Genomic DNA, 19,517 nt, shown 5'->3' with positions numbered 1-19,517 from the left:
TCCCAGGCAGCTAGTTGAATTATTTCTCCTCTGCTGTCAGAAATCCCTCATGATTGAGTTTCTTAGCCTTTATTATCTCCCCTTCATCGTTTAATGAGCTCTAGAGATGCATTACTCCACCAAAAATAATGTCTGCTTATTGCCGTGGAGAGAGGGAATTTATATCTTCTCCCCAAGTTGAATCTATAGTGAATTTATGAAGATGTTTTTCTGGAGCCTCAGGATAAACAGGTAACACTAAATCTTACGCTACAAACTTGAGTCCAATAGCAGTAAATCTGTGCATTTTTCTGGCTGAATAGAAAAGCGGTTTCCATCTTTCTCAGCTTGTGAACCCTAAAAATGAAGTAATGCTTACTTGTGACGCCCTATTGAAGGCATAGAAGCGCAGAATGGTGAACTTTGACGCCAAATCAGGATTTTTAGTTTCCCTTTCCAGGCTATTTTAGTTGACAACTTACTGGATGAAGCCTAGTGGCTGCATTAAAGCTTTATAAATTTAGATTTTTTTCACATTACACATACAAATACACATGAAAAATAGATGTATAGAGCACACAATTTGTTGTTTTTGCAAAAGTAAGTTGAGTTGCTGATGTATGATGGATTTTATTCAAAAATACTACAGTATATATCCATTTTGGTAAAAAAAAAAATGCTGCCTATTTCAAAAACACATTCTAGCTATTCTGTAAGCAAAGGTCTTTAAATAATTTTATCAATAACGCATAACGTTCCTTACGATTATGCCGACAATCATCTTGTCAGAATAGATGTGTTTTTTTTCAAATGGTTGAGATCTTGTTTTGCACAAAACTCTTCATATGTAGAAATAGTAAGTAGAAACAAATAAATACAGTTTTTGTGTTAACAGAGAGCACTGCAGGTTCACCTTGGGTTTCTGTGGCACCTGTTATTATGACCAGCAGTCGAACCCTTCGCTTCCCTCGCCACAACACCTCAGCCTCCATCAGTCTGACCAGTTTCAAAACTTCTCCCCAGCCGGTCTCTCCAAAATTGAAATTTGTTGGTAAATGAGCTGGTAAACGATTTTTCCCAGAGTTCTCTGGCTGCCAAGGCCCCTGGAGAGATCGCTAATCAGCTGGATCCCGGGCTTGTCGTCCAGCCCCCCTCTCTCTGGGGGAAAAGGCTCTTAGACCTGAAGCATTTCAAATCTTATCCCTATTAACCCTGCAGCTCTGCCACGGCCGGCCCAGGATGCTGCAACGCCCCGGTCTGCATCATCCTGCCCCGTGTTCTCCTTAAATCCACCGACTTTCTCATTAAGGCTTCTCCTGTTGAGTTCTTCTACTCCTTTACCGATAAGTTAAAAGGGAATACACTTTCATGAAACCCAGGGAAAGTCAGGGTCAACATTTGTGTCATTAAACTGACACATGGCTGAGCATCTTGATGTACATTGGTAGTCACTGCAGAAGTCCTCATTTATCCTGAATTGATCCTGCATTAATAATACAGATACAGTACTTAATTATTGAATGTTACGCAGGTATTGTAGTAGTAGTAGAAATCTTTATTGTCCCCAGTGGGGCAATTTGGTTCACAGCAAGCAGTTACAATACATCAACAACATCAGAGAAACATAATCACATATAATGTGTGTATAATGTATGTAATGTGTAATATCTCATGTATATAATGTAACCTGTTACACCAACAACTCATATTTATTCCAGCATCTTTGCACTCTGCACCATTGCACTATTGCCCTAGTGTTGTTTACGTTGTATATAGTAGTTAAATGTTTAGGTTTACCTCTTGTTGTCCTTGTCACATTCCTTGTATGTGTACATACTTGGCCAATAAAGCTGATTCTGATTCTGATATCACAAAAACACATACAATATGACACAATATCCATTTATGCCGACAAGCTTGCACTAGTATAAATGAATGTATTTTGACACAAAACCCTAGTCTTACCATACCCTTTCTTTTAACTTCTAGTGTGTGAAAAGAGCGCAAAACGTGATTTTTCCACACATTTCCTCTTTTGGTCGAAGTCTGATTGATTGTTTGATTGACTGATTGATTTATTGATTGATGGGTTGGGTATAAAAAGGTACAAACAACAGCCAGAGGATGCATAAAAGCAACTTAAACACTTGTTTCCACTGTGGTCCTCGATGGTATACAAAAATCAGAACAAAACAATACACAATAAACTAACTACATGACAGTGAAAAAACAATAGAAATTTGACATTAGTACAACAAATTTAATCCATAACCTGTAGTTCAGCAAGTATGCTATAAAAAAGGGATTTCTGCAATAGATACATCTGGATCTGGATACATCAAGAGTTTGTTTCTAGTACTGCACTAATTGTACGTAAACTCTGGGTTAGACCATCAGGCAAATGTCTAAGATGCAAATTTTTGATTGTCATTTCCCATCTTTTCCAGATAAGTTCAACGCCTACCTGACATTAAAGGTGCAGAACGTGAAGAGCACCACCATCACGGTCCGAGGGGATCAGCCATGCTGGGAACAAGACTTCATGTTGTAAGTATCGTCCTGTTCCTCCACCAAGAGGGACGACATGGCTGCTCTTAGTCTGTATATTATACCTTCTTGTATTGTTTTGTTCTTTTGACTTTTCTCTGAAGACCAAGGCCAAGTTTTTGCCTTTGTTTTATAAATAACTCGTTCTGCAAGTGTTTTTCATTGCACTATAGCTTTTTCGGGACAGCGGAGTTGAAACTTGCTTTGAATTAATAATATATTTGAATTTTATTTGATATTTAGAATTCACAACACAACACCTTGATAGATTTGAAGCTGAAGTGAGACATGAGATTCAGTTTTGACTACTCTTGTCTTGATTTCCAATCTCGCTTGTTTTGCTCGGTGTTGCTGTTCATATTGACAGCAGCAGCATATAAAGGGGCCTCTCTCTGGAGACGTATTGAGACAAACGCAGAGGGAAATTGGGGTTTCGGAGTGTGTGTCACCCCTTAGATGAATACGGGCCAGACGTCTCTTGCTAGCTAGCTTGCTAGCTGGCTCTAATTGGACTGACTGAAATTGAATGGGAACGTCGGCCGCCTGTGGGACTCCAGTCTGGCTGGCTGACACGGGCTCCTAAATGGGAATTTGTGGTTGGAGCTGGTTGGATGGATAGAAAGTGAAATTACACGCCGACCTCAGATAAACGGATGAGTCAATGATAAATCTAATGAATTGTCTAGCTCCGGGCTGATTCCATGGGGGGGAAATGTACAGATGTAGCCGTTGTAGGAATCCCGCTTTCCACTGTAGGCTCGCTGAAGCACTGCTGCACTTTGGCTCCATGCATCCCCAAGAGGAATTATTTGGGAAAAATTGAGTTTTCAGGATTGGTCTGGCTGGTAACTAGTTGGTGGAGAGACAGGAAACTGGGGAGGGGACAAAAAAGAAAGGAGTGCAACAAGCCTGATGTTTGGTGATGCGGGTTAGGAATTTGTTCTTGCCTAGTGCAGCTTTGAAGGAGAGGTTTTTATTTCACAAAATATTTTTGTATCAAGGGATAGCCTGTGAAAAACACATAGACGCACATGCACATTGGACATACACTACGCATAAATCTCTCTCTCTCTGTCTCTCTCTCTCTCTTTCTCTCTCTCTCTCTCTCTCTCTGTCTCACATACACACTCACAGTGCAACAGGCCTAACGTTTGGTGATTCGGCTTACAGATGAGGCAACTGCAGAAATCTCTCTTTTTACTACATTTCCTGAGCTACTCCTGCATTTTTTGGCTCTATCCCCAAGAGGAATTGGCTTTACTCTCTTTTCAACTAATCTCACTGGTCAATACAATAGTTGATAGCTTTTTCTAGACTTTACCAGAGGTTTGTGTGACAGTCTGGTATTTTGGTGTTTGCTGTTTCTGATTCAAGAATTAACTATCTACAGCACTAACACAGGGAAGATGCGGGATAAATGCTTGAAGGTAGACGTCTGCAATGGCTACCACTGTATGCATATAGAAGAGATGGTGCTAAAGTGTATAGCTCTGGTGAATGTGTGTATTGTATCTCACAGGTTATTCTTCTATACTGGAGTCCTTTCTGTCAGCTGTTGAAGGTGCTTTCTGCTTTTCAACTTTCCTTCTTTTCGGTGGTTGTTAGCTGTTCTGACTTGTGGCTTTATCCGCCCGAGAAACAGAAAAAAAATGAATTTTCTTTTATATTGGATTTTTGATTTTTCCATTCTATCGGTCTTTCATTCTCGTTCTTCAATTCTTTTCTTTTTTTTCCCTTTGCTTTGTTGAGTCAAACCTGTGACCTGACCTCTGATACCAGCTGGCTGAATTTATTCCCTGGTTGCATTGTTCTGTGCTTCAGTGCTGAGAGTTGCTTGAGGAAGCGTTTCCAGTACAGAGGTGGACGGTAACTAATGACAACCGAACCAGTTATTGTGCATTAGTAGAATTCTGAATAACACTGTTTTTTGTTCTCGGGTATGGTAATTCTGAGCACAATCAAATGTCTGTACTTTTACATGAATGCCTTCTTAATAGCTTCACTCGTCATGCTTTATTTTTAAACGTCTAAATATGTCAGCTAGTGTAAGTGTTTTTCTACATTTACATTTTAGCTATTTAGACGTTCTAAGATGACTCACAGTGGTAGCCATTGTAGAAGTCATGCATTTACCTATCATGCGTCTATAGAGACATAAAATAGGCCACGCCCATCGTGGGGGAAACCACTGCACCGCTCTCCATTCACTTTGTGTGACTGAATGCACATCATTGTCATTACTCCCCAAATTAAACATGCCTAATAGCTGTTGTGTGGTGGGATTCACAGCCAACAAACTTAAAAACCACGAATTACAGTTTTTTGTGTTCCTGAGCAAAATAAGGAGCCGTGAAGAAGAAAAATGTGGATCCAGGCTGTAAGGAGAGAGGCGCTCACAGTGGCTCATGGTAGAAGAGAGGGGAAACTTCGGGCCCCCGAGAGTAAATACACTTATAATGTGGCCAGTATTTTGTCACTGGTCAGTAACTTACCAGTAATTATCTAGTTATATATTCTTGTAAGATAACCTGAATGTTAAAATGTGTTTAAACGCTACCATGCAACAGATGAGTTGTGTTCATGTGTGGGTCTCAGGATAGTTTGCTCTGTATTGACTGTCAGTCCAGGGTGCAAAAGTAATGAGAAATCTCACTGACTTGTTAGCTAACATAAGAGAGTTAACTTAGCAACAATCCACTTTAACGACCAATGTCACGTCAGCGTCGCTCAAACTTATAGTCTGAAAAGCATAGCTGTATTTCAGATTTTTAAATATTAAGTGAAATTATTCAAGGTCAATTTATGATCTTACCTGCTGATTAAATGAAGTAGTGGTAAATGTCAAAGTATTTCACTTCAGGCCACTGTGTGGGATAATTTATCCAGCTTTATTGGAGTAATGAAAAAGGACATTGATGGAGGCCAATTAAGTTATTTTTTTCAATGTACCTTTCCTTCTCTGTTGGAGGCAGTGTGCCGAAATAATTCTTTGACAGACTTGTCTGCTCGAAAACAGGAAAAACCTTGTCAGGCTGTCCATATCTGAAAAGATTTCCTCCCGATCGCCACTTTTGCCTGTTTGTTAACGATATTGTTTTCCCCCACGGTGGGCGTGGCTTTCCAAGTATGACGCACTCTGCAGTGTCTCTATGCTGCATTCGTATCACATTACTAAAGCTGTAAATGAGAACTCCAGACCATAACATCAGTGGGTCCTTTAATAGTCTGAAAAAGTCTTAAAATAAACAACATTTAAGGCCTTAAAGAGTACTAAAAATGTCTTTAACACAGTTATTAGAGGTCTTCTTTTTTCACCTTGTTTCTTCGAACTACATATCCACTCTTAGATTAATGTAGAACAGGGTTAGTAGTACAATCTGATATGCAATATGCTGAACTGTATCTGCTCCTGCCAAACACAACTGGACTTTTATCCCTAAAGAATCAATTTCCTGGCTCTGTTCAATCAGAAAGAAAGGCTTTTATTTCACAAAATATTTTTCTATCTAGGGATAACCTGTGAAACACACACATGTGCACATATTGGACATACACTACGCATAAATCTCTCTCTTTCTCTCTCTTGCTCTCTGTCTCTCTCTCTCTCTCTCACACACACACACACACACACACACACATACACACACGCACATCAGGCATGGATTGTGTACATACTGTAAAACTGACACAGATCGGTCTTAATGTCCTGCAGACTGATCCCCCAGGGCTTGATTAGAGGGATTGGAGAGATTGACTGTGGATCTACATGATTACATAAGACCCTCCTTCCTCTCTTCTCCTCTCCTCTCCTCTCCTCTCCTCTCCTCTCCTCTCCTCTCCTCTCCTCCTCCTCTCCTCTCCTCTCCTCAATCAATACTCTACCCTTAATCTCTGCAATTACCCTCTCCTCTTTCGGATCTATTTAGACTTGTGTTGTTTTTTCTGCCGTGATTTTTCCCCACAATCTCTTTCTCTTTTGCAAAATAACTCCTTCAGAAGATAGAGCCAGGACACAGAATGAATAAAATATTACATGGGTCTATTTTTCTGTCTGTAGAGCAGAGCGAGAAGTATGATTTTTAGGCTTTTAAAATGAAATTGCGAAAGTGGTGCTTGGTGATTATAGATCAGCCAATTTTAGCAGCTGACAGCTTATATCGAAATACGTGCACTGTAATGTTCTGCCGAAGTGAAATATTACTTGAGAGTATAATGATAGGAAAGAAGTTGGTGATTACATACAAAGGGAACCCCAGGATATTCTATACTAAATGGCTAATTAGCTTCATTAGCAGCAGTTAGGTTCGGGGGGGGGGGGGGTTGGGGGGGCAGCGGCGTGCTGCGCTGGAGCGCCGCTGGAGGTTTCAAGTAGGAAGTACAACTGTGTTTGATTCCCCAGAACTGCGGGTCTCAACTGGAGGAGCGAGGCAGAGCTGTGTCAGTCAGACAGGCTCAAGTGTTCTCCCAGATTTTGTTCGAAAATTGACATTAGTTTTGTTTGTCTATTTGCACAAATGAGAAAATGACAGTATATAAGAGAGAAAGAGAGCCAATTAAATTCAAATTGGCCCATAGGGGGCAATTAAAGGGCAAGCAGTGTGCAACACTGGAACATTTAGGACAAACAGTTTGGTAAATATCACATTTCATACAATCAGATACAATACAAACTTTTGGGGGTGAGACAAAAATCTCTCACCCCCAAAAGTGTATTTTCTCTTTTTGTTTTACAAAAAGAGAAAAAAAAAATCAAGATCACAGAGGCACAAATGACATCAAATTTTAAGTAAATCAATATCAGTATTTAGAATTGCTTAATCAAAATTACATTCAGTTTTCAATATTCAATCTCCAGGGTAATGCTTTAAGGGCTGAGCCAGCATCTCATTATATCTGTCTTGTCAGTCGTTGGAAGGTGCAGGGAATGGCCTGGTAACTAGTTGGTTGAGAGACGTTAAATTTTTTTGTTTTAAAGCGGCAATTTGCAAGTTCTTTTTTTTTTTTCATTTTTCAGATTATTACTTAAAATCTACAAATTTGGTTTACTGTATATAACATTCAAGAAAAAAAAAGTCCCTGCAGTTGTAATGCGGAATAGATGCAGGATAAGTGCATGAAGTGGGACAATGAGTCTACTGTAAATGTAGAGATCTGTTACCCAAGAGGCCGAGCTGCTGGTCTGTCCCAGCTGAGGATTCATATACTGCTGAGGACCTGAGCAGGGAGTGGCTCTAAGTCTGAGTCCATCCTGGGTCAGTGGTGCGCTGAGGCACCGGGGGAGTGTGTTAGTGTTCTAAGCCTGTGTCAGTGTGATCAGGTTTACTGTACTGTGTGTGTGTGTGTGTGTGTGTGTGTGTGAGAGTGTGTGTGTGTGTGTGCTTGTGAAGACACCTGTGCACTGCATATGCCATGCCATATATCTCTGTGTGCGTGTGTGTGTGTGTGTGTGTGTGTGTGTGTCTGGAAGAGGTTTCCTGGTTGTAGGATTAGCAGCCCTACTGTGTCTCGCTCTGGGCTGAATAAACCTACTACCAGATTAGAGAGAGAGAGAGAGAGAGAGAGAGAGAGAGTGAGAGAGAGAGAGAGAGAGAGAGAGAGAGAGAGAGAGAGAGAGAGAGAGAGAGAGAGAGAGAGAGAGAGAGAGGAGGGAGGGAGGTAGGGTGGATAGACTTTCCTGGATGGAGAGCGGAGTGGAGAGCAGAGCGGAGTGCAGTTTTCATTTTCAGTCCGAACCAGAGAATGATTTTGGACTGAGCCTGGTATGTGCTCGCCCCTCTTCAACACCCCCGCCCCCCCCCACCCAACCCATCAAACTACAAGAAAGAAGAGAAACGTAACTGTACTCCCAGCTGCACTCTGAGCTCCTCTCAATCTCAAATCTCTCTCCTGCTGATAGCGTTCTTCACCCCCCCTCCCCCCTCCTCCTCCTCCTTCTGACTGAGGCTTTCTGACTCTTTCTTGTCTGCAGCTGGTCAGTTAACCTTTCTGAAGCCCTGACTGTTCCAGCTGCAGTACGTTAGCCGTCCGTTCAGGCTTTGGTCTTTCAGCATGACGCCCTTCTCAGACCAAAGAAAGGGACGGTGATCCTTAATGAAGCGCTTTCTGATTGTCAGGAACGACTGATCGACTGAGCACAGATGATTTTTGGGCTGAACGATTTTGACAAAATATCTAATTGCGATTATTTTGACTGATATTGCAATTACGATATGATTTGCGACATTAGAGGGAATGATAATTTTTTACATCATTATTCTCGTTTTCATTGAAAAACGTATTAAAATGATTATGGTTTGATTTTTGCGGGGATCTGTACCAATCAAAGATGTTTTCTTACGTCTGTAGAATATGATGTGTAGGCCAGGACATCTCTGCAGCACATTAACAAATATTGCTGGGTGTTACTTGCCTTGCTCAAAGGCACATAGACAGTAGCTGTTGAGCAGAGGTGGAAGGTAACTAAATACATTTACTCAAGTACTGTACTTAAGTACAGTTTTTAGGTACTGGCACTTTACTTGAGTATTTCCATTCTGTGAGACCTTCTACTTTTCCTCCACTACATTTCAGAGGGAAATCTTGTACTTTTTCCTCCACTACATTTATCTGATGACTGGAGTTACTAGTTACTTTGCAGAATAATGTTTCACATGCAAAACATACGATAAGCTCATAAAATATGTTGCATTGTTAGAGTTTAAACTCCCCAACAGTATATGGAGCAGTTAGACCGACAACATTAAAATACTTCTTACAGGTTAATGCTTAAATAATTTAAATCTCTGAAAGGGACCGTTCTTCAGAATGAGTACTTTTAGGTAACTGTAGTTAACTGTAACTGTAATCTTCCCACCCATAAAATCTACTTATTGTGTTTAAATTGTCGGCTGCACAACCCCACAATTGGTTAGATTCTATCGTATTGCTTTTATTGTTTTATTGTTTACTTTATATTCTGTTTTTATGCTTATTTTCTATTTTTCTTTTTTCCCTTGCTGTATCCTACCACCCAATGTCCCCATGGAGACCAATACAATTTTGTCTTATGTGCTCTTTTTGTGGCACACTATCTAATAAAATAAATACATCCATTCATTCATTCTGTGGCACTTCCAGCAGCCACGTCTGTGCTTTTAGGAGGAAGCTCGCCTTCTCGAATGAGGACATTGTTGAGACTCGAGCAATTAGAGAGGAGGGAGGCATGAGGAAGGATGATGGCATGGTGTGAGTAACATTCTCACCTACCGCTCAGCAGCTCACACACCGATTGGTATCAGAAATCATGTAAGGCAATTATACCAAGAGCTGAGAACAGTTTATTGACAACCCACTACTCCTGGCCATATGGCATCCGGTCTTAGTCATGGGATTGGTCACCATAATTCGGGCCCCAACTGGCATCACAATATGAAAATGTGACAATACGTATTGTGGGGCAGAAAAATGAATCAGCTCCATTTTATTCTGCTGTAGTAATCACAAATGAGACGGCTTGACCATCACAATTTTACAGGCTCTCCATCCAAATTATATTATTTGCACTTTGTAATGACATTTTTAAATTGTTGTTTACATTTGAACAAGCCAATGCCATCGCTAGAAAGATTTGTGTCTCAGAAATGAAACATAATTCTGCACAGTTGGACTTTACTTGACATACATTGAACTTTTATTTATTGCTCGTATCGTGATTGTATCGAATCGTGAACCCCGTATCGTGTAACGAATCATATCGTGAGATAAGCATATCGTCTCCCTACTGGCCACAAATCTTCCTTTCATATTCATATTCTTTTCATTTTCCCATTACACAGTGAGTTAAACAAAGTAAACAGTCCATTGAATATTGGACTACAATACCAGGCCAGGTCTAGTGCTGACTATTTCTGCTGGCTTTTGTCTACTTGCATTTCCCAATCCTTAGTTTCCCCTAACTGTGCTAACTTGTGCCTAGACAACAATAAAAATCTTTCCTTACTCACCTTCTTGTATGAAGCCAATTTGCTTCTTATGGCTCTCTCTCTCCTAACCTATGGAATAAGGTCAAATTCCCAGATTGCCAATATTACAAGTGCAATAAATAAGGGCAAGTGCAAGGCTCAGAGCCACAGTGCCCCGAAAGTAGACAAACAACTATTCCTGTGGCCCTAGAACAATCCTGTAAGATAGAGAAGTCCAAGTAATTTGTTAATTGAAAAGAGAACGAAGAGCTGAGGAGATTGTGTTTATTCAAGTCATCGCAAACTGACTAGTTGTGTCCATGTTGTCTCCTCCTGCAGCTTTAGGAGTTGCAAAACAGTGCTAGCAAAAGCAACTGAAACTTTTCTTCTATCCATCTATTAGATTTAAATTGAGAAAATGCTGTCACAGACAAAACACATGTCCCTTTATGTCACAGAAAAACAAACATATGGCGGAAAGGATTTTATGTCTGGAGCTTGTCAAGAGTTGCATGTTTTTGCTGCGGGCATCAGTGATATCGACCATCTTTCCCCTGTCAAGTGAGTTGATGCACTTTAGGATGGTGTGTTAATTTCAATGCTGTCAGTCTGTCAAAGCATACACACACACACACACACACACACACACACACATACATGCACACACCTGCCTTTCTTGATTGCTGTCGCCTTGGCCCATCAGCCAAGCACCTGCCTCAAAAACTCCCTCCAAGAAACCAATTCATTATCCTCATTTATTAATGGAACGAGACTCATGCACACATGCTTGCACACACACACACACACACACACACACACACACACACACACACACACTGTCTTGGGACATCACTGTACTGGCTGCAGGGCCAAAAAATTTCCCAACAAAACTTTTGATTAAACACCATTGCAGTGAAAATAATTCTACTTTAAAATGATTTTTTTTTTTTTATATTTCAGAGAATGCCAGGGGAAATATAGCAGAGAAAGGAGATAAGGTGATGTCATAAAGAGAGCAGATTTAAACTAAAATGCTCTAACCATGTATACACACACACCGCCAGCAACTCTAGAAACTAATTGCTGGAAGTTAATTTACTTTCTACAAGCTGAGAACTTCTGCAGTTGACCAGCCAGTTTGTCTTCCTTGTTTTCTCAGTGTGGAAAAGTTGTCTATATCTGAATTTTTGGGCAACCTACCGAGTCCATCAGCAGCCAAACTCATACTAGCGTTGCTGCAACATTATCGCCGTTACACTTAGCAACCGGCTAGCCCAAATTGGCCATTGGACAGTAGGATGGTGGTGTGGTCACTTATGGCCTGAATGTAGGTTAGTGAGTTAAGTCTGTGAGGCAACGATTCACAAGGCAAATTTTCTGGTGACTTTGACAGTTAAGAGGATTAGGGCCACATCTGAAAAATGTATTCGCTAAACTCAGAATAAGAACTCTAACTCTAAGAAACTCTAAGAATTCTGAGTTTAAAGTCAGACTTTTTTCACAGAATTCTGACTTTATTCTCACACAGTTCTGCCTTTAGTATTTTCACCAGTGAATCTCAGAAATTTTTCACATGTGGCCCTAATCCTCTTCCGTAGTTCTGGAAGTTGCCTCGGTTTTGTTACTTTCATCACATAGGTTTATCTTGTTGCTGGGAAACATTTGAATAGATTTAATAGACTCGAATGTCTCAAATGTTACCTGTTGCTGGAAGTGTTGCCCATCTACATCACCTACTGTTTCACTAGTACTAGTACTAGCCTACTAGTTGCACCAATTTCCGCATATCTGTCATTAGTTTCATCTGCTCCTTATGCAGACAGCCTCTTCTTCCCTGTTAATCTGTTGTTGCCACATTCTCATCATTCTGTTGCACTGTTCTGTCTTATCTTGGCTCTTATTCTTAAGTCTAGGGAGGCAGATTTCAATGCTGATGATTTGGGTATTTTGATGCGTCTGTGGACACTGGACTGCTGCCTGTGTGTGTGCGCGTGTGTGTGTGTGTGTGTGTGTGTGTGTGAGAGAGAGAGAGAGAGAGAGAGAGAGAGAGAGACCGTGTGTGTGTGTGATTTGATGGCTGGTTGGTTAGCTAGTGGGATAAGGGGATAAGCAGTTGAATGTTTATCCTGTCACACTTAGGGTCATCATCCGGTGTCACGTGCTCATCCCTGCTCATTCTCTCTCTCTCTCTCTCTCTCTCTCTCTCTCTCTCTCTCTCTCTCTCTTTCTCTCTCTCTGTCTGTTGTCTGTCTGATTGTCTCTCTGTCTTTCTCTCTTGCCACACTGGTGACTTACAAGTCTAGTGCTTCTAAGTCACTAAGCTTGTAAATTCAGAGGGTTCATCACTACTATCTCTGTCTTTCTCCCTCTGTTTTGCTTTCTGTCTCTCTCTCTCTCTTTCTCTCTCTCTCTCTCCACGATCCTCACTCGCCACATGTTTGGTCTTAATCTTTTGACCTAATTTACAGTAAAGCAGCAGAGGTCACAGCCTTCCTGTCCCTCCTGTCTCAGTCTCTCTCACCACACCAGTTACTCTTAATCTTTTGATGACTTGACCTACAAGACGAGCGCTACAGTTCAGAGGTCTGCTATCTCCTATATTTAATATTCTTTAAACTGTATATACTAATATGCTTATTAGAGTTTTCGTCGTAATTTTCCATTTTTGGAACTCTGGGGGAATTTCTGGAATTTTCAAATAAATAAAATTAAAAAAAGTCCTCCAGTCCTTCATATTAAAGCTTTAAAATGAAAGAAAAATGTGTCTCTCTCTCACCTGAAACCATGGTAAATGCACACCACAGATATAGGGGATGGCAGCAACATCTCAGTTACTTATGTTATTATTTTTCCGAAGTGTATTATTGTGGGAACCTGGGCCATTTTTTGGAAAAGAAAAAATGGAAAAGTGGCAAACAAGCATCATGCTTGTTCAGATTCTCCTTTTAAGTATTTTGTTGGTCTACAATATGTTTTAGATGTTTTATCCAATAATGACTCAAAGTGAAATATGTGTGACAATAAATTTAAGAAAAATATCTTTCCATAGATTCCCTAATTTACTTATAAATTCCCAAAGTTGATTCAAAATCATCCCAAAAAAGGAAAGTTGGCAGTTTTTTTCAACCCTACTCCCGTCACTACCTGTCTGTCTGTCTGTGTCTGTCTGTCTGTCTGTGTCTATCTGTCTGTGTCTCTGCCTGTCTGTCTCTCTGTCTGTCTGTGTCTGTCTGTCTGTCTGTGTCTATCTGTCTGTCTCTCTGTCTGTCTGTCTGTCTGTGTCTCTCTGTCTGTGTCTCTGCCTGTCTGTGTCTCTGTCTGTCTGTCTGTCTGTCTGTCTGTCTGTCTGTCTGTGTCTGTCTGTCTGTGTCTCTGCCTGTCTGTCTGTCTGTCTGTCTGTCTGTCTGTGTCTGTCTGTCTGTCTGTGTCTCTGCCTGTCTGTCTGTCTGTCTGCCTGTCTGTCTATCTGTGTCTCTGCCTGTCTGTCTATCTGTGTCTGTCTGTCTGTCTGTCTGTCTGTCTGTCTGCCTGTCTGTCTGTCTGTCTATCTGTGTCTCTGCCTGTCTGTCTATCTGTGTCTGTCTGTCTATCTCTGTCTGCCTGTCTGTCTGTGTCTCTGTCTGTCTGTCTGTCTGTCTGTGTCTCTGGTGATTCAGCTCTGTCTGCTTTTCCTTGCCTTTCTCTGTCCTTTGACTTGTGTTTAAGTGTAAAAAAAAAATAGTGACCTTTTCCCTTCCCTCTACATCAACCTCTCTTAAGTCTTTTTCTTGCGAGTTTATTAAATTACATTACAATTACGTACAATTTACTACTGTTTGATCGCTGCCTTTCCCCTTCCTGCTCCTCACTCTGCCCCACTGCTCCTAAAAATGTTTTTTCACATCTGACTTCAAAGAATGTGTAGCTTGGATATTTCAATCCATATTCAAGATCATTCCTGAACAATACAGCTTCTTTACCCACATGGATACCCAGTGAATGGCATCCAGTCCAACCAATCAGTGCTTGATGTTTAGTTTAGTGAGGCCTTTACACAAATAAAATATAAAAACAAACTGTAAACAAAATACAAACTGTGTATGTGAGACAATCTCAAAAGAAAAAGAATAAATCTGCACAGTAGCACACGGCTTTGATGCTTAATTGGTTGTTGCAGCGTAGCAAGATAGTGATCTGTGACACTAGCCATCCTGGCGCCAGAGTAGCAATATAGTGATCCATGATGGTATCCATAGAGCCAGTGTAGCAAGATAGTGATCTGTCACCTTTCGACATCATCCAGCCAGGATCAGTAGCGGGCATTTGATGTTACGTGCTAAAAAAAATTACATGAAACACAAATGACATCAACATTCAACATGCTAATGGCCTCCTCAATAGGAGCTCCAGCCACATCAATGAAGCTGACAAAACTTCAATTACATTTCGGTTCAGTACCTTTATCCTCCCCAAAGGGAAATTTGCTTTATAGGCAGGTTGACAAAAGGTAAAACAAAAACAACATGCAACACACTTAACATGACAGCCATGAGTATAGAGTCGACAGTGAGGTTAAAAGCAGGAAACACTTAGTGCATCAACAAGGTATTTAGCACTTATAAGTGCTTGTCAATAAATAACAGAACCTCTAGGGCGGAATAAAAAAAGAGCATATAATGTTTATATGTGCATGTTGAGCATATTAATGGCAGTGGGGTTTCTAGTTCTATTCTACTTGAATTTGGCTAGACTGAATCGACACCAGTTGCATAAAGATAGACCTAGTCTTAGACTTAAATGTGACCTTAAGTCAGACTTGCTATAAACACTTATATTTACCTGTTCCCACAACCTCTTGATTGTTGTAGATCTCTAATGTGTTGTTTCTGTTTCTAAGGACTCGCTCTCTTCTTCAGGTCTTTCCAAAAAAATGAGATTTGCTGTCTTTTATGAAACAGCTTCAGTATTTAAACTTCCCACGCTGACAGTTAGGCCGACTCGTTGCCATAACAACAAGGTTCTTAACTCAAGATTAGCCAGGGGGAAGGTGGCGAACTTTTCCTACCTCAAAATAAGTCAGTCGTAATATTTAAGTAACAGACAGTCTTAATTAGCCTAGTCCAACCTGAGAATGTAAGACCAGTCTAAGGCTTAGACTAGTCTTAAACTAGCTTTATGCAACTGGCACGGAAGGAGCTGGAATTTACTGTATGAAGGGCGATCATGACAGTCCAAAAGTGTTTTGTACAGCTTGTTTGCAAATCTAAACTGGAACATGTGGTTTCTAAACAAATACGAGGAAAAACAAGCCTCCTCACGGGCCGGATCCATGATCTGGAAGGGCAAAGATCCTGCCTGTTTATACAGTATGCCTTCCTGTGTAGAGCTTTCTTTACAGCCGCATGTGAAAAGCTGCATTTCGCCCGCTGTTCCCCAAAGTGCCTCTATTCCTCCGTCTCAAGCCTTAACTACTTCATGTCTCTCCATAAAGCCTTGTGCTCCACATTCCCTAACACCTCTTACTTCCCCTCCATCTCGCCCCTCATTTCTTTTTTCATTTCTTTCTCGATCTCTCTCGGTCTGTTGTACATCCTTAGACGCAGGATGTGTGTGTCTGTGTGTGTGCGTGCACGTGTTTGTATTATGCACGTACACTGCAGAGTGTGTGTGTGTGTGTGTGTGTATGTGTGTGTGTGTGTGTGTGTGTGTTTGCCTGTGGTTTCCGAGTGATAAAAATACACCATTCATTCCTTAATACAACACAAAACATTCCCTCAATAATGGATGGGCTGTGATGGAGGGCATCTGCAGAGTCAGACGTAAAGCTTCAACAAAGATCACACACACACATGCACACACACACACACACACACACACACACACACACACAAACGTCTGATGCAGGGAGGAGACAGAGGGCATGGATGCATAACGTCAGACCTATTTCTAATCCTATTTGGGGTTTTACGTTTCATGGTCTCAATTAAATAATCTAATGGATTAAAATCGGGCAGTAGATCATAATTCACTGGTTTTTCGCTGGCACGCCGCCATCTTGCTTTAAACCAGCCGACCCTGGACTGAGTGTCATGGTAATGCATTACTACCGATGGGTGGAGGTGACCGTGCCCTTTTGGGACTTGCACACCCAAATTGCCACCGATGTGACAGGAACACGCTACAAAAACACAGGAATAGTGACAAAAATTGGCTTCTGGTTGCAACAAACAAGGGAGGCTGGGAAAGTCTGGGTGGGGAAAGTGAATGAGACGAGCTCCACCACCGACTCCCTTGATCAAGGCACTCAAACCCCAAATGCTTGAGTGGAGCTGCTCACTGGTTATACTGGGCAGCTCCCAGGTGTGAGTGTGTGTAACTGAGTGTGAAGTAAAGTATTTGACACTTGACAGAATATTGCAGTTGCAAACTGTGATTCATATCATCACAAGATTTTCTTGTCAGAACTTTTTTAGAACTTTAAAATTGTTGTTTAAAGTGAGTTTTTTTTTAAAATAGATGTCAGTGTGCAGGATTTACTTAATGAAAGGTTTTCACCAATATTGTTCTTGATTCATGTATCAAAGATTACCTGCAGCTCTAAAACACCTTGTTCAGAAATCCATTTTGGATGCAGCTCTCTCTTAAGCAATCAATTGCAGCCTCTGCGATTTGGAAATTGCATTTCATTTTGCAATTTTGACTTTTTTTTTTGATTAATTGTTCAGCTCTGTTGCCAAGCAAATAAATCTTCTCTAGGTAAGAAAAGTTTCTATAAAGAGGTATGACTGTGTTAATGTATTACTTAATATATATACAGTATATCAGTGATCAAGGCAGCTGTGAAGTTTTAATGAGTGCCAGACAGCATCCTTCTCTTCAGTCGATGTCTGGACATGAACCAGACTGTGTGCAAACAGACCAGAAATATCACTCCATATCCATCGAGTGTTTCAACTTGAAATTAAACCAGCGGTTCTCAACCTGAAGGTGGGGACCTTTCCCAGGAGTCAGGAGATAAATCAAGGAGAAGAAATTGTGATAAAAATCCCTTTTCTCAGAAAATAATGACTAGTTCCAGCCTCGAGGGTTAGTTATTCACTAAGATAGCCTGGGGAGGAAAAACAGAATTCATTCTTTGGTTTCCAAGTTGGCTTTTTTGTGCCTTTAAACCTGAAACAAGAGGTAATGACATTGCTTGCAGGCATTGCTTTGTTTGTTTGTTTGTTTTTTGGGGGGGGGGTGCATGCCAAAACGGTTGAGAATCACTGAATTAAAGATATACAAACACACATCCACTCCCCTGTCCATCTGACTCAACAGGCTGTAAGCAGAAACAGACTCTACCATGTAATGTCACCATGTAATGTTATGTAAATGAAGCAGCAGATCCTTTTGTTTTCATTTATGTTACAGCCAACAGGTGAGGTGCCACATTATAATAACTTATTGTTGCATGTATTGTATTGTGTGGATGGTAGAGCAAGGCATTAACACTGCAAGAGTCAGGGGTTCAATTCCCAATGTGGCCACCCGTGCTAAAAGTGTACAGACTGTATGTTCTCCGCCCCTGCAGCCTGGAACCACTTGCAGACAGATTTGCAGCTAGATGAGCTGATCCCGATTAGGGCATTCAAAAATGTAGTGAAGGGTTTGGAGGCAAATTCAATTAGAATTTGTAATTGCTTCCTTAGCTAGACCAGTTTCCTCCTGTCTGTCTTTTATAGGCATATGATTCTGTGAGTTGCTACTGTATGTTTTGTTTTATGTGCTTTTAATGTTTGCTTGTATGTTGTTTGAAACTCTGTATTGTTGCTATCTTGGCCAGAGCTCCCTCGAGAAAGAGATCTTGTGAAAAAAAACCCCGAAATAAATAAAAGACTCTTGGTGCTGTAAGGCTGGTGAGGTAAAAGTCCACCGAATGGCATAAGTTATGTATCGTAGCCCACTGTCATTTTGGGGTTGCTAATACAGACTGTGTTGTATGTTTTTTAATTCGGTGGTAACGTGTCCAAAACAAATCTTGAATCTTGGATGCGAGTGGTTGCACATGTTCTCTCCTCCCATATTGCATATTACTGTGACTGTTTTTCCTGGTGAGGTGCCGATGAGACAAGCGTGGCTCTGAATTGCATGGTAATAGATCGCATGCCCCTGCTCTCCGGGCTGCTCTCCGGCCTCGGCTCTCAATTCAATTTCCTCAATTCAAGAAGCTTTATTGGAGCGATAAGATCACTCTTGCATTGCCAAACTATCATTATAAAATGCAGCATCTCACTGGAGCCTAAACAGACAAGCAAACAAACACGTAAACACATCAATGGAGACTAATGGCAGTCATGCTAACATATAGGAACATAATCATTTCGACTTGACTCGCTGTTCCACTGGTTGCCTTCCTTGTTGTGCGGCAAGTAGCTCCCCTTCCCAGTACATACACACACACACACACACACACACACACACACACACACACTCCAGCCCCCTTCTCCCGCCCGCCCACCCCCTTCCCTCCATCATCCCAGCTGTGAAGTGTCATCAGAGATGACTGACAGCCAAGCTGAGGCGATATGAATATGAATAGGACTGTGAATATGAATATGCAGATGAGGAAGGGAGTGTGTTTGGCTGCTGTCTTCTCCCTCAGACAGATCTGTCAGAAAGTGACGGGCTGCCGTCCCTCACCCTCGCTGCTGCAGGATGAGACCGGCTCTCTTACTGACCTAATGGGACAGGAAATTCAAAATGAATAAATTCCACCCACTGGGACATAACCACTGTCTCAGGAACAGGAAACAGGGTTTTCACGGCTGAACACCCAAAACTGCAGCACTGAACCATGTTGCCAGTTGTGAAGTTGTAGGTTTTATATGAGGTTGGGACTGTTTAAAAATCTGTGATGGTATTATTTGTTGGAATGTTGGGATGGCAAGAAAAAATACCAGAAAATACAGGAAAATGTTTTGAAAAATGTAATTTTGGGGCAGTTATTGTTAAATAGGTGCCCGTTATGGTATGGAGAATAAGTCAGTAAGGTGAAAAAGTGACTCAAAAGTGACTTCATTGTGACATGTT

At 41.1% G+C, this 19,517-nt stretch overlaps 1 protein-coding gene across 1 annotated transcript in view; it reads left to right on the top strand.

Annotated features, from left to right (window-relative positions):
- Positions 1-19,517, top strand: part of LOC139665453 (protein unc-13 homolog B) — a 200,352-nt gene that overhangs the window by 32,602 nt on the left and 148,233 nt on the right. Inside the window, 1 exon segment of the mRNA XM_071544463.1 lies at positions 2,427-2,526. Coding sequence (XP_071400564.1) covers positions 2,427-2,526 — 100 coding nt within the window.

Source organism: Centroberyx affinis, unplaced genomic scaffold, assembly GCF_046629955.1.
Source record: "Centroberyx affinis isolate AG114_WGS23_722 - 3 ecotype Tasmania unplaced genomic scaffold, CSIRO-AGI_Caff_v1 ptg004590l_1, whole genome shotgun sequence".
Taxonomy (NCBI): domain Eukaryota; kingdom Metazoa; phylum Chordata; class Actinopteri; order Beryciformes; family Berycidae; genus Centroberyx; species Centroberyx affinis.
This window is presented reverse-complemented; position numbering and strand designations above follow the sequence as displayed.